General features: G+C 44.7%; 1 protein-coding gene and 1 long non-coding RNA gene across 2 annotated transcripts in view; one reads left to right on the top strand and one right to left on the bottom strand.

Moving 5' to 3' along the window:
* Window positions 1–920: 920 nt before the first annotated feature.
* LOC105477938 (uncharacterized) lies at window positions 921–8,038 on the bottom strand. Its single transcript, XR_985031.2, has 3 exons — window positions 7,724–8,038; window positions 6,696–6,915; window positions 921–6,117 (listed from the first exon to the last, which is right to left on the bottom strand). It is a non-coding gene; the product is annotated as an uncharacterized lncRNA (long non-coding RNA).
* A 121-nt stretch (window positions 8,039–8,159) lies between these two features.
* The window catches only part of LOC105477975 (propionyl-CoA carboxylase subunit alpha), a 440,790-nt gene continuing 433,569 nt past the window's right edge, over window positions 8,160–15,380 (top strand). The window contains exon 1 of the mRNA XM_011734903.2: window positions 8,160–8,319. Coding sequence (XP_011733205.2) covers window positions 8,215–8,319 — 105 coding nt within the window. The 5' untranslated portion in view covers window positions 8,160–8,214. The remainder of the gene's footprint in view (window positions 8,320–15,380) is intronic.

The raw sequence follows: 15,380 nt of genomic DNA, 5'->3' as shown, positions 1-15,380 counted from the left end.
GGAGGTGGAGGTTGCAGTGAGCCGAGATCGTGCCACTGCACTCCAGCCTGGGCAACAGAGAGAGACTCAGTCTCAAAAAAAACAAAAAACAAAAAACTGCAAAAAACACAAGTGTCTACATCAGAGTAAAGCACGGCATGTGGCAAAGTGAGCTGCCCTTATACAGTGTAAATGCTATCTAAATAGTTATTATACTGTATCCCTGTATTATTAAATCTTTTGATTTCTCATGAGAAGTAGAAAACTTAAAATTTTATGTGAAAGCTGCCATATTTTGGATATATATGTAGTTAACTAATTCAAATTTGCACACACACGTCCACACACATAAACTGAACATAGCTTTGTGCCACATGTGGCCCCACTTTTGCCTCAGTGTAATCTCTAGTCTCTTAGATAAAAACTCCAAACTCTTTAGAACAGTATTCACTTTCTTTAGGACCTGGCCCTTGCCTATTCCTGAAGTCTTGTCTCTAATATTTTCTCCACTCACGTGGGTACCATTTGTAACTTGGGAATGCATGTGGCTAGCTTCACGTCTTGCTATGTGGCATGTGGCATTCTCTTTTCACCCAGAATGTCCATTTACCTTTGTTTTTGTTTGTTTGTTTGCTTGCTTTGAAACAAGGTCTTAGGCCGGGCGCGGTGGCTCAAGCCTGTAATCCTAGCACTTTGGGAGGCCGAGACGGGCGGATCGCGAGGTCAGGAGATCGAGACCATCCTGGCTAACACGGTGAAACCCCGTCTCTACTAAAAAAAAATACAAAAAACTAGCCGGGCGAGGTGGCGGGCGCCTGTAGTCCCAGCTACTCCGGAGGCTGAGGCAGGAGAATGGCGTAAACCCAGGAGGCGGAGCTTGCAGTGAGCTGAGATCTGGCCACTGCACTCCAGCCTGGGCGACAGAGCCAGACTCCGTCTCAAAAAAAAAAAAAGAAACAAGGTCTTGCTCTGTTGCCTGGGCAGGAGTGCAGTGGTGTGATCATAGTTCACTGCAGCCCCTATCTACTGGGCTCAAGTGATCCTCCCATCTCAGCCTCTCAAGTCGCTGGGACTACAGGTGCATACCATCATGCTTGGCTAAATTTTTTATTTGTAGAGACAAGGGGTCTCCTTTTGTTACCAAGTCTGGTCTAGAACTTTTGGGCTCACGGGGTCCTCCCACCTCGACCTCCCAAAGTACTGGGATTACAGGTGTGAGCCACCTCACCTGGCCTATCTTTTGACTACTTTTTAAGATCCAGCACAAGTGTCTCCTATTCTGTAAAAGTCTTCCCTGACTCATATGTACATACTGATTACTTTGTTTCTGCTAAATAGCATAATTTTTATTTTTACTTAAATTGTGTTAATATTGTGATTGAAATATACAGAGAAACTTAGAATAATGTAATAACTGTGTACCTACCAATGAGGTCCATTAATTCCTGACACTTTTCCATTATAACCTCGTCTTTTTTAAAATTTTTTCTTTTGAGAAAAAATATTAAAAGCTGCAATTGCAGCCACCTGAAGAGAGGTGGTTTAGCATAGTGGAGTATATGTGCTCTGAACGCCCACTGTCTAGGTTCATTATCCCTGCCCTGTCACTTACAGGCGCCCGCCACCTCGCCCGGCTAATTTTTTTTGTATTTTTAGTAGAGACGGGGTTTCACCGTGTTAGCCAGGATGGTCTCGATCTCCTGACCTCGTGATCCGTCCGTCTCGGCCTCCCAAAGTGCTGGGATTACAGGCTTGAGCCACTGCGCCCGGCCGCCCTGTCACTTACTAGCTGTTTACCTTCAGCAAATTGTTTAACCAGCTCATCTGTAAGAGGAGATAATAATAGTATCCATCTTATAGAACTGTGAGGATTAAGAATATATTCAGGTCACTTAGAATGGCCAGTTTCTGGAATAGAGTAAGCATTCAATAAACATTAATAATTAGTATTTTGTCTACTCCTCCTTCATTTATTTATTTATTTATTTATTTATTTATTTATTTATTTATTTATTTTTGAGACTGAGTCTCACTCAGCTGCCCAGCCTGGAGTGCAGTGGCATGATCTCGGCTCACTGCAACCACCGTCTCCCGGGTTCAAGCGATTCTCCCGTCTCAGCCTCCTGAGTAGCTGGGATTACAGGCACCTGCCATCATGCCTGGCTAATTTTTGTATTTTAGTAGAAACGGGGTTTCACCATGTTGGCTAGGCTGGTCTTGAACTCCTGACCTCAGGTGACCCACCCGCTGTGGCCTCCCAAAGTGCTGGGATTACAGGCATAAGCCACTGCACCTGGCTTTTTTTTTTTTTTTTTTTTTTTGAGACAAGAGTCTCACTCTGTCACCAAGGCTGGAGTGCAGTGGCACGATCTAGGCTCACTGTAACCTCTGCCTCCCAGGCTCCCAGGTTCAGGTGATTCTTGTGCCTCAGAATCCCGAGTAGCTGGGATTATAGACATGTGTTACTATAACTGGCTAATTTTGGTATTTTCAGTAGAGATGGGTTTTCACCATGTTGGCCAGGCTGCTCTCAAACTCCTGACCTCAGGTGATCTGCCTGCCTTGGACTTCCAAAGTGCTGGGATTACAGGTGTGAGCCACCATGCCCAGCCTACTCCTCCTTTTCATCTGAGCCAGAAATAGATTATTTGTAGCTCTTTTAATCTTTTAGGATACAAACAATCAAGTTTATCCTTTTGCTTGCTTACTCTTTCTAGTAAGTGTAGATTAATGATAAACGTTCCTAAATAACAGTATTTACACATGTTGCTTGTTCTCTCAATGCAGATATGAGTTAGGGGAATCTTGGCATATTTTGCTTCAGATCAGGGTTCATAAACTACTACTGATTTGTTCCTGTGAGAAGAAATGTCACACAGAGATACCAGGGGGACTCAACCATATTCAAGAATTTCCCCAAGATCTTCCATGATTGTTCGGTTCAAATTCTTGGGCCAATAAATTGTTGCCAGAATGCGAAGGTTACTTGACACAAAGAATGGCTACTTAAAGCTTAAGGCATCTCCTGTGGCTGCTATACTGAGAAAAAGTTATGGGCATGGCAGGTGTTCCATGGGCTGTTTAGAAGCGGGCTTGCGTAGAGTGGTGCACAACTTGATGCTTACAATTTGTTTTCAGGATGCTACTTCGGACTCTTAGGATACATTTTAAACTCTTGGAGAAACGGGACCACACTTTTGTATTTCTATCACACTAACTGCAACAAAAGAACTCAATAAATTCTTTTTTTTTTTTTTTTTTTTTGAGACAGAGTTTTGCTTTTGTTGCCCAGCTGGAGTGCAACGTGCGATCTCTGGTCACCACAACCTCTGCCTCCTGAGTTCAAGTGATTCTCCTGCCCCACCCTCCGGAGTAGCTGGGATTACAGGCATGCACCACCATGCCCTGCTAATTTTGTATTTTTAGTAGAGACAGGGTTTCTCCATGTTGGTCAGGCTGGTCTGGAACTCCTGACCTCAGGTGATCTACCCGCCTCCGCCTCCCAAGTGCTGGGATTACAGGTGTGAGCCACTGCACCTGGCCTAACAAATTATTATTGAATGAAGAGAGCTCTCTGGTAATTTGTAATAATATATGTTTACCATTTATCATTTTTTTTTTTTTTTTTTTTTGAGACGGAGTCTCACTCTGTCCCCCTTGCTGGAGTGCAGTGGCCGGATCTCAGCTCACTGCAAGCTCCGCCTCCCGGGTTCAGGCCATTCTCCTGCCTCAGCCTCCCGAGTAGCTGGGATTACAGGCTTGAGCCACCGCGCCCGGCCTACCATTTATAATTTAGGGTAGCAAGCTAATATTCATTTGTAGGCATATGTATCAGCAAACAAGAGGAATCTAGCTAGTTTAAATATGAATGGAATTTATTTGTTTTTTTTGTTTGTTTTTGTGTTTTTTTTTTTTGAGACGGAGTCTTGCTCTGTTGCCCAGGCTGGAGAACATTGGCGTGATCTCGGCTCACTACAAGCTCCGCCTCTCGGGTTCATGCTGTTCTCTTGCCTCAGCCTCCCGAGTAGCTGGGACTACAGGCGCCCGCCACCATGCCTGGCTAATTTTTTTTGTATTTTAGTAGAGACGGGGTTTCACCATGTCAGCCAGGATAGTCTTGATCTCCTGACCTTGTGATCCGCCCGTCTTGGCCTCCCAAAGTGCTGGTATTACAGGTGTGAGCCACCGCGCCCGGCCAATATGAATGGAATTTATTAAAGAATATTCACTCGGCTGGGTGTGGTGGCTCGTGCCTGTAATGCCAGTACTTTGGGAGGCTGAGCCAGTGGATTGCTTGAGTCCAGGAGTTCGAGACCAGCCTGGCCAACATGGCGAAACCTGTCTCTACAAAAATTACAAAAATTAGGCATGTTGGTGCATGCCTGTAGTCCCAGCTACTTGGGGAGCTGAGGTGGGAGGATCACTTGAGTCCAGAAGGTTGAGGGTACGGTGAGCTGAGATCGTGCCACTGCACTCCAGCATGGGTGACAGAGCAAGACCCTGTCTCAAAAATAAATAAATTAAGAACATTAATGCACAAGATCTTTAAAGGGCCTAAGAATCAATCTGTAAGTTACACAACCAGGAAAAAATACCCCATTGCTCCTCCAAGCCCACAGCAAAGACCTCACTGTCATCAGGGCTTGGCATGGACACTGCAGTGGGTACTTGATGCCAGAACCTCTGTCACTGGTGCTCCTAACAGCTGGAAGCCTCCATTGCTACCCTCATTAGGAAATGGATTCTGTGTAGCAACTGCTTCACCACACTGCTCTTCTTTCAGACACAGCTACGAGTGCAGCTAGGTCAGCTGCCTGCACCCAAACTCCAAGTAAGGAGGACAAAGCAAGTTTCTGGCCCTGTCTTTGGAAGAACTTATCACATGGGAAATTTCCCAAAATGAGAAAGGTTTTCAGGTGATGGTGGATGCCCATAAAACACGACACGTCTTCGACGGCAGCATGATGCAAAGTGTTTCTGCAGGCCAGTAGCAAACCTCAAAGTGTTGGTTATTGGTCCCTGCTGGAATAACTACAGAAAATGAGAGTAGCATTTCTCTTATTATAGCCCTAAGAAATAGTCAGAAGATAGATGTTCTTATCTAATCACAGAATTATCACAGAGAGTTGGCAGATTGGCACTGTTTCCGGGGTTACACTTAGTGTAATGTTACTCCAGAGCAGAGTAACCCTTGGCCAAATCTGGCCAGTCCTCTGTTTTTATAAGGCTTGTAAAACTACAATGTTCTTTTTTTTTTTTTTTTTACATGATTAAAGAGTTGCTAAAGAACAAACATGCAACAGATGTCTGTGGTGCTCCAAGCCTGAAAATATGTCCCTTTAGAGAAAGTTTGCCAGTCACTGCCCTGGGTGTCCTCCACTGTTGAATTCTTTGAGAAGGAATGCTTGCCACATACTTATATGCTTAGGTTTGGGAGGCCCGCCTTGGCCTCCCAAACTGTTGGGATTACCGGCATGAGCCACTGCGCCCGGCCAGAATCTATAACTTTATTTTTATTTTTTAATTTTTAAAATTTTTTATTTATCTTTTTTGAGACGGAGTTTCACTTTGTCGCCGAGGCTGGAGTGCAGTGGCGTGATCTTGGCTCACTGCAAGCTCTGCCTCCCGGGTTCACACCATTCTCCTGCCTCAGTCTCTTGAGTAGCTGGGACTACAGGCACTGGCCACCACGCCCGGCTAATTTTTTTTGTATTTTTAGCAGAGACGGAGTTTCACCGTGTTAGCCAGGATGGTCTCGATCTCCTGACCTCGTGATCCGCCCGCCTCGGCTTCCCAAAGTGCTGGGATTACAGGCATGAGCCACCGTGCCTGGCCCACAACCTATAACTTTAAATGGAAAAGGCAAAGAAAAATATCAGTGCTCTATCATTTAGGATACACATGTAGCTGCTGTAACAAAGGCAAAACAAACACAATGCAGTAACTTAACAAGATACAGTATTTTACTTGCTTGCATAAAAATTGGAACAAAGCGTTCCAGGGTTGACATGGCAGCTCCACAGAATTAGGCACCTCAAGGCTCCTGGTATATTGTTTTGCCTCCTGGATCACCTAACTTCCTTCTGATCATCTGAGATGACAACTTTACCTCCACTGTTGTGTCCACATTCTGGCAAACTGGAAAGAGGAGAAGGGCAAGTGGAAGGCATGCCTTTCCCTTTAAAGGCATAACGCAAAAGTTGTCTATGTCACTTGTGTTTATGGCCCATTGGCCAAAACTTAGTAACCAAATCTTGGTAAGCACCCTTGCTGCAGTGGGGGTTGGGAAATGTAGATCTTTATTTAGGTAAGAAAGAAGAGGGCATGGAGGGAACAACCCATACATTCCAGACCTTAGTCATGGCGCTACACCTTGTTGTAAGGGAGGCTGGCTATTGCAGCCTTTTGCTGGGTGGCCACGTACCCAGCCAGATCTCAGGAGCACTCTTATTAAAGTAATGCATGGAGAATGGATAGTATGAGAAGCAGTTTCTGCTACAAGTGCCTTTCATAAAAAGAACTCCTATAAGAAAAACAAATAGGGCCTAAGGAAAACTAACCCAAAGGGTAAAACATGGGGAAAAGACAAAAAACAAAAAAAGAAAAAAGAAAAGCAGGTTTCCCAGGTAGAAAATGAATGAAGACTGAGGTACATAAGAGAGAAGTCCTGTGAAATTGATAATCCTTTTCATTTTGTCACAAAAGTCCATACTTACATTTTAAAATTCCACTAAATGTCACCTTTCTGATATCCCCATTTTATTTATCTCTCTTTTGGCATTTACCATGCTGTAGTGTACTCTAGGTCATTCCTAGCTTTGTAACTCTCTCAAGGCGACTCTGCAGGAGATGCAAAGTAGTTAAGAGCGGAACCCCTAATACTGATGTCTTTATAGGTGAGATGGTCTGATGTCTTAGATTTGCTTTTAAATATTCCTGCAAAAAATATAAAGGGGAATAGATGAAACAAGATTGACAAAATGTTGATTCGTTGGCGCGGTGTAATGGGTATCTGGGTGATCATAGTACTATTTTCTCTTTTGTATATATTTTAAAATTTCCATAATACAGCAAAACACGAGCCCAGTCCCTCAAGGCAGCCAGATTTGGGTTCAAACCCTAGTTTGACCTTTTACTCGCTGAGTGACTTTACCCTGCTACAGCTTCAGTTTCTCCAAATGGAAATAATATATACTCCATGAAGATTCTTGTAAAGTCTAAAGGAAGAGGGAATCTGAGGCTCTAGCACAAGGCCCGGCCCTTAATAGTTGTACTAATTTTTTATTTTTCGAAACGGAGTTTGCTTTGTCACCCAGGCTGGAGTGTAGTGGCATGATTCAGCTCACTGCAACCTCCACCTCCCGGGTTCAAGCAATTCTCCTGTCTCAGCCTCCTCCCGAGTAACTGGGATTACAGGAGTGCGCCACCACGCCCAGCTAATTTTTGTATTTTTAGTAGAGACGGGGTTTCAGCATGTTGGCCGGGCTGGTCTCCAACTCCTGACCTCAGGTTATCCTCCCGCCTCGGCCTCCCAAGGTGCTGGGATTACAGGCGTGAGTCACCGCGCCTGGCCAGTAGTTGTACTAACAAGGGTTTCTGCTTGCAAGCAACAAAGACTGACTCTAGTTGCGGCTAATTTCATTCACGCGCAGATACTAAGTGGCAGAGGTAGGACTTGACCTCGGATCTCTGATTTCCAGACCTAGAACTTTTCATGTGTTATCACAGTCGTTCAAAACCTTACCTGGATTTGTGCTTTGCAATGTACGCTTTCAAACAGGCAGGAATGTAGTTTGGGCATTTGTCTGGAACTTCGGATTCTCGGGACCCCAGGGTGGCCAAGGCGCGGAGGTGACTCACTGACATTAACCGGCCTGGATGCACGTGGGTTGCTGAGCGGATGCTGGGAAGGTACGGGGTTTGCCCGCTGCAGGTCGCCGGAACTCACGCGTGTCCCTGCCTCTCTCACTCCTGGGGTCGGCTCTGGCCAGTGGCCCCCAGCTCAGCTAGGGACCTGACGCGCCGCCAGCCCACTAGCCTTCCGGGTCCTAGCGCGTCTCCAGGCTGCCGGATCCGGCGGATCTGGCCGACCACTCACACGCTCCCCTTCCCGCAAGTTAGGGGGTGGGGCATCGGATATCTGGCTCGTGATTTGTCAAAGCCCGGGCGCTCCCCTTCTCCGCCCCTCTCCGGCTGGGTGAGAGGTCAACGGAGAGGCGGTCTGCGGGGACAACAATGGCGGGGCTGTGGGTCGGGACAGCAGCGCTGGTCGCTGCCGGACGGCATGGGCGGTGGCAGCCGCAGCAGCTGATGTTGAGCGCGGCACTGCGGACCCTGAAGGTGAGGAGCGACGGGGCCCTCGCGGGTCCCGGCTTCACCGGGCTTCCAGCCGTGCCGCCTCTGGGTGGGTGGCGCCAGGAGAGCGCTGGCTGGGTCCGGCTGCCCCGCGCCCCGATTCCGTCTCAGCTACACCCCTCTCTCTCCTCCCACCCGCAGTTCGCGTGGCAGCGGGCTCAGGAGGCATCCCTTGTTGCAGCTGTTCCTCTCGGGGATCCTGCGGAGCAGAGAGGCCTAGGGCGGAGGCAGTTGGGCGCCCGCACGCCCTCCGAGGCGGCTGATGGCTTTGGGCAGGCATATTCCTGCCTTGCCCGAGGTCCGCTTCCAGGGCCCCGCGGCAGTGGCTTTGTCTTAAGCTTTCCAGGGTGGGTTTTTAGGTGTCGTTATAGTTTCCATGTTCTCTGGCCTCTTTCCAGCATTTTTGAAGGGACACTGTGAACTGTTGTTCAGGTAGAGTTAAGGTTGTGAGTTGATCTTATCTTTTGAAGTACTACACCATATCAGGACTGCTAATAGATTTTACGTTGCATTTGAAAGCCTGTTTTAATTGTATGACACCCCAGTCTACTGTGTACCAAATGCATCTCGTGAACTTTCCTTTTCGATGTAGTGGTGAGCCTTATTTTGGCACTGTTCTAAACACATTTCATGACTGTTCTGTATACCTAGGCTGTCATGATGGCAGATTGACTCACAGGTTGGAGTGCTTGTGTGTGCTTCTGAACTCTTTCTCCCGTCAACATCGAGTCTGTCGTTAATTCTGGGGCACAGACCACTTAACCTACTTTATAAGGTTTGTTGAGGCACTTGAACACATTCTTTACAACGAAGGTCCCCTGAAAACCATCCGTCAGCTGGTTCAGTGTGCTTGTTAAACCTCCTTTTAAAAAATAATTATTAAAACATTGCCACATAACTTGATTTATAGTCATTGAAGTTTAGACTTTGAAGACACTTTAGAGACGAACCTGCCCCATCCTACTCTTTAAAGAGGAGGGAACCGAGCCCTGGGTGGGCAGTATGAGAGCCAGAGCTTATCGACATGGAAGTGAGTGGCGCCTATGTTTGTTTTGTATTCAGCGTGCGGACTTTCACTGATCTCTGTGTTCCCATACAGTTTAGTGTTCTTTAATCTTTATCATTCTGTTCATCTTTGTTGGCCACTTCAATTGCGGCTGTAAGACTTATGTATTTACATAGGAGGCAGCTTACTTAGTATGGTAGAAAGTGTGGGCTTTGGAGTCAGGTACAGGAGGCTTTGTATACTGGACAGGTCTCTTGGGCGTCAGCTTTGTCCTTGTAGCTATTTTTTTCAACAGATGTTTACTGAATATCTCCTGTCTTCCACTTCTGGGGAATGAATATGGTTTCTGCTTTCTTAGAAATTTTACTCTAGTAGGGAGAGTGTAATAAGTGTAAAATGGTATTAGGGGAGATGCCCTGGTGCTGTAAGAAAATAAAATAGAGGGATTTGACCAAGCCAAGATTTTGAGTTCTGTGTCCTGGATACTGTTCTGTTGCTTTGCTTAAACTAATTTATTCAATCTCACAACAGTCATATGTCCCCCATTTACAGAAGATGAAAGTGAGGCACTAAGTGTTAATGTGACTCGCTCGAAGCTATAGTGCCAATAAGTGGCAAACAGGATTTAGAAATCCGGAACCTGTGCTCTTAATCATACTATACTACCTACAGTAAGGGAGTGTTTTCCTTTGGAATTGAAAATTGAGACAAGTTTTGAAGGATGAAGTGACCTTCTCTAACAAACGGAGGAGATGAATGTGAGAGAACAGTGTGTGCAAAGGTCCTGCGGCCAGAGGGAATGACAGGTTAGAAGAACTGAAAAAAGCCTACAGAGACTCTGATGCAGAGAGTAGATGGTGCTGGAGAAGTTGGCAGGAGTCAGACCATGCTGGCTCTTATAGATCATATTGTGAGGTTTGCTGTTTGTCTTAGAGCAGTGGGAAGACATTGATGTTGGAGGTGGGAGGGATGACACTGACATTTTAGATTGGAGAGGCTGAGAGGAAGGCTGTTACTGTACTTACTGTTGTACACTTGTTATACACTCACTGTGTAATACATAAGCTTTGATGTTTCTTACCTGGTTTTTCCTTTTAATGTGTTGGCAGAGACTGCATCTTGTCTATTTCTGTGTTCTTAGTACAATGTTTGACACAATAGGTGCTGAATGTGTAACAATAGAGTAGCATTATGTTTGTGCCGGTAAAGAATCCCTCCTTGGGGTGGGAAGCATCTCTGAAGTTCACTATCACTCTAGGGGAACTTGAGCTGCTGCCTAGCTTCTCTCCGTGCTTCTCTTCTATGAACTTGAAATATGCTCTACTGAGTCTGTTTGAAGCTGAATCTTTTGAAGATTTTAACCCCTCCCATCCCTCCCTCCACCTCTGCAAACCTTTTGGTTGGTTGGAAAGCAGCCAGCTAACTCTAGGTTCTAGTCTAGAGAATTCTGACCATTCTTTTAGCCAGTCAACAGAGTTTATTTATTTTTAGGGTATATATGGAGTTCACCTTTTAGTCTTATTTGTTTTGTGTATCAGCTTTTTAAACACATTCTATTTTAATGCCTAGTTTTTTCTTCTGCGTAAATGTTTTCAGTGGCTCTAGGATGTTGGTTTTATGGTAATTGCTATAGTTTTTATTGAACTCTTATATGCCTTGCGTGATTTTCCTTTGCTTTTCTTTTTTTCTGAGATGGAGTCTCGCTCTGTTGCCAGGCTGGAGTGCAGTGGCGCGATCTTGGCTCACTGCAACCTCCATCTCCTGGGTTCGAGTGATTCCCTTGCCTCAGCCTCCCAAGTAGCTGGGACTACAGGTGTGCGCCACTACCCCTGGCTAAAATTTTTGTATTTTAGTAGAGAGGGGGTTTCACCATGTTGGCCACCTCGATCTTTTGACCTCGTGATCCGCCTGCTTTGGCCTCCCAAAGTGCTGGGAATTACAGGCATGAGCCACCAAGCCCGACTCTGTGATTTGTTCATATAATATCTTTATCCTTGTAACAACTAGGTCAAAAATCCCAGTTTTATAGTAGAGGAAACACAGCTCAGGGCGGTTAAGTAATTGCTTAAAAGCACAATTGGCTGAAGTAGAATTTGAATCTTAGATAATATGATTCCAAAGGCTTTCTTTTCTTTCTTCCTTTTTTTTTTTTTTTCAGACGGGGTCTGGCTCTGTTGACCAGGCTGGAGTGCAGTGGCATGATCTTGACCTACTGCAACCTCTGCCTCCTGGGCTCAAGCCATCCTCCCATCTCAGCCTCCCAAGTAGGTGGGACCACAGGCACCTACAACCACACCTGGCTATTTTTTAATTTTAATTTTAATTTTTTGTAGAGATGAGGTTTTGCTGTGTTGCCCAGGCTGGTCTCAAACTCCTGAACTCAGGCAATCCACCCACATCGGCTTGCTTTTCTAGTTACAAATTGTCTCATTTGAATCATGGTCTCATTGTGTGATACATTCATGAAATTTGAATGTTTAAGCCCTATGTTACTTGAAATCCATTATTTTCTTTTGTAATCAGTAAATATGGAAAAGAATGTTTAGGCTTATCTGAATGCTTTAGAATTGCCTGGAGGTTAATCTTTCCAACATGCTGATAAATTTCTAACAAATCATTTGGGAAAACAAGTTTCTGAGATTATTACAGAGACTAGTTTCTGGTGTAAAAAAATGTTTATAGACATGTATGTATTTATATATCTACCATTTGGATTTTATTCTGTTCCTGAGAGATTCAGAACAGAGGTAAAAACTGCTCTAGTCCTTTCCTAAATAAGAGGAAAAGATGGTGACATTTTTGATGAAGAGTGAGGGAAAAGGATTTGTTTAAATGATTCCAAACTTTAAAAAATGTAGGTGGGAGAACCAGGATGAAAAAGGAATTTGGGAAGAAACATCTTTTTGGTGGGGCTGGAAACATAGTGTTTCATTGTAGATATCTGGAGTTAGATGCCCACAGGAGCCATGTTGAGGTGCTGGGAAGACAGAGGGTATCAGTGGCTGGCTTTACAGCCAGGGATACGAGGCTAAAGTTAGAGTTAGAATCTGTGAACCCTGAAGGATGTAGTGAGGCAGTTAATATTTAATTGAATAAATGCTTCGTCTTACAACCCTAAATTAGGATTTGGAAGAAGGAAGAAGAGACTAGAGGAGTTAGAGGTATGGTTTGAGAGGAGCCAATGTAGTGTAGTGTTACCAAACCTAGGAAAGAAATTTCAAGAAGTAGTTAGCATTCATTCATTCACTTGTCTAGAGATCTAGCTCTTTACTCAAAAAGTGTTTGTGGAGCATTTTCTAAGTTCCAGGTACTATGGCATATAGAGAGGAGAGAAAAAAATTAAAACATAGTCCCTAACTGCGTTCCAGGTGCAGAGAGGCTAAGGAATAAAAGATTGATGATGGGCCGGACGCGGTGGCTCAAGCCTGTAATCCCAGCACTTTGGGAGGCCGAGACGGGCGGATCACGAGGTCAGGAGATCGAGACCATCCTGGCTAACACCGTGAAACCCCGTCTCTACTAAAAAATACAAAAAACTAGCCGGGCGAGGTGGCGGGCGCCTGTAGTTCCAGCTACTCGGGAGGCTGAGGCAGGAGAATGGCGTAAACCCAGGAGGCGGAGCTTGCAGTGAGCTGAGATCGTGCCACTGCACTCCAGCCTGGGTGACAGCGAGTCTCCGTCTCAAAAAAAAAAAAAAAAAATTGGTGAAAGAATTTGATAAGATCTTTGATCTTTAATGAGAATAATTTTAGTAGCAGGCTGAAGTGTTATACAAATATACTGCTTTCATTTTGACAATACTCTTAAATAGTTGAAGCAAAATTATATTTTTTGAAAGATAAGCATATTGCATAACTTTCAAAAATTAGTTTCTTTATTTTAAATGACTATTGACATTTTCGTTAGAAAAAAACCTCACAAACTGATGGGATCAACCTAATAAGATGAAAATAAAAGTGAATTTTAAAAATGTTGGAAGATACAGATTTGTAATTTCATTCACAAAACCTAATACAGCATCCATGTGGCATACTTGCTTTGATATTCTATGTTTGTTTGTTTTTGAGATGGAGTCTCATGTTGCCCAGGCTGGAGTGCAGTGGTGTGATCTTGGCTCATGGCAACCTCCGACTCCCGGGTTCAAGTGATTCTCCTGCCTCAGCCTCCTGAGTAGCTGGGATTACAGGCATGTGCCACCATGCCCATCTAATTGTTGTATTTTTAGTAGAGATGGGGTTTCATCATGTTGGCCTGGCTGGTCTTGAACTCTTGACCTCAACTGATCTGCTGGCCTTGGCCTCCCAAAGTGCTGGGATTATAGACGTGAGCCACTGTGCTTGCCCTCTTTGGTATTCTTTATTCAAGAAACCCTTGGTTTCCAAGAGCTGCTGTACAAATGACCATGGACCTCGTGGCTTAAAACAACAAATTCATTCTCCCACAGTTCTAAAGGCCTGAAGTCTGAAATCAAGGCATGAGCAGGGCCATGCTTCCTCTGAAGGCTCTAGGGGAGAATCCTTTCTTGCCTCTTTGAGCTTTTGGTGGCTGCATTCATTCCTTGGCTTGTGGCTGCATCACTCCAGTCTCTGCCTCTGTCTTCATATGGCTGCCTTCTCTTCCTCCTCCTTGTGCATCTTTCCCTCTCATTCTTTTATAAAGACACTTTTTATTGGGTTTAGGGCCATGACAAGATCTAGGATGATTTCATCTCGAGGTCCTTCACTTTGTTGTATTGGCAAAGACCCTTTATCACAGGTTCCAGGACATGGACACATCATTTTAGGGGCTACCATTTAATCCACCTACACATCGTATGTGTCAGACACTACTTAGAGCTGGGAACATAATCGTGAATGTTTCTGCTCCCATTGTGGTTACATTTGAGTAAGGAGACTGTGCTCATATAAATAGAAAAGTTCAGAGAGTGAGAAGTGATCTTGAAGTAAAAAGATAAGTTAATGGGATAGAGAGTGGTAGTGGTGCTGAGTTGGGGATGTTACCTAATGAGACCATAGGGGACATTTCAGAGCATGTGGCATTTGGACAGGAAACGGAGCCAGCCAGCCATGTGACTATATGGGGGCCTAGCATTGCAGACCAAGGAATGCCAGGGCAAAAACTCTGAGGGGAGATTGCATTTGGCATAATTAAGGGATGAATGTGGCTGCTGTGGTTGGAGTGAACTGAATGAGGGGATGATCTTAGGAGATGAGGGAGGAGGAGTAGGTAGGCAGGACAGAGTTATTAGGGGCTTGTATTTGGAATTTAATAATGAGGGTCCAATTGGAGGCATTTAAGCACATTGAACTTGTGTTTGGAGAAGACGATTGTGACTACTGTGTGGCGAATGTCTTAGTAGGGGTGGGAGTAGGATTGGGGACAGCGGTGGGAAGAGTGGAAACAGAGAGACCAGTCAGGAAGCTGTTGTAGAAGACCAAGCTAGAGATGATGGTAACTTGCGCTAGGGTGGTAGCACTGGAGTTGGTGAGAACTGGTCAGACTTGGAATATATTTTGGAGCTAAAGCCAGTATCTTGCTGTGGGGTTTGAAGGCAGATACAGACATACCTCATATCTTGGCTTTAGTGGCCCTGCAGATACTGTTTTTGTTGTTGTTTTTACAGATTGAAGGTTTGTGGCAACCCTGCTTTGAGCAGCTGTATTGGTCTCATCTTTCCAATAGCACAGACTTACTTTGTGTCTCTGTGAAACATTTTGATAATTCTTACAATAATTTAAACTTTTTCATTATTACTATGTCTGTTATGGTGATCTGTGATCAGTGATCTTCAATATTCTTATTGTAAATATTTTGGGATGCTATGAACCACGCCCATATAAGCAGAGAAACATAATTGATAAATGTTGTGTGTGTTTTGACTTCTCCAACCAGGTATTCCCCCATGTCTATCCCTCTCCTCAGGCCTCCCTATTCTCTGAGACACAACAATATTGAAAGTAGGCCAATTAATAACCCTGTAAGTGTTCTAGTGAAAGGAAGAGTCACATGTCTGTCACTTTAAATAAAAAACTAGAACTCA

The sequence above is a fragment of the Macaca nemestrina genome, chromosome 16 (assembly GCF_043159975.1).
Source record: "Macaca nemestrina isolate mMacNem1 chromosome 16, mMacNem.hap1, whole genome shotgun sequence".
Classification (NCBI taxonomy): domain Eukaryota; kingdom Metazoa; phylum Chordata; class Mammalia; order Primates; family Cercopithecidae; genus Macaca; species Macaca nemestrina.
Note: the sequence above shows the minus strand (reverse complement) of the source record. Positions and strands in the feature narration are given on the sequence as shown.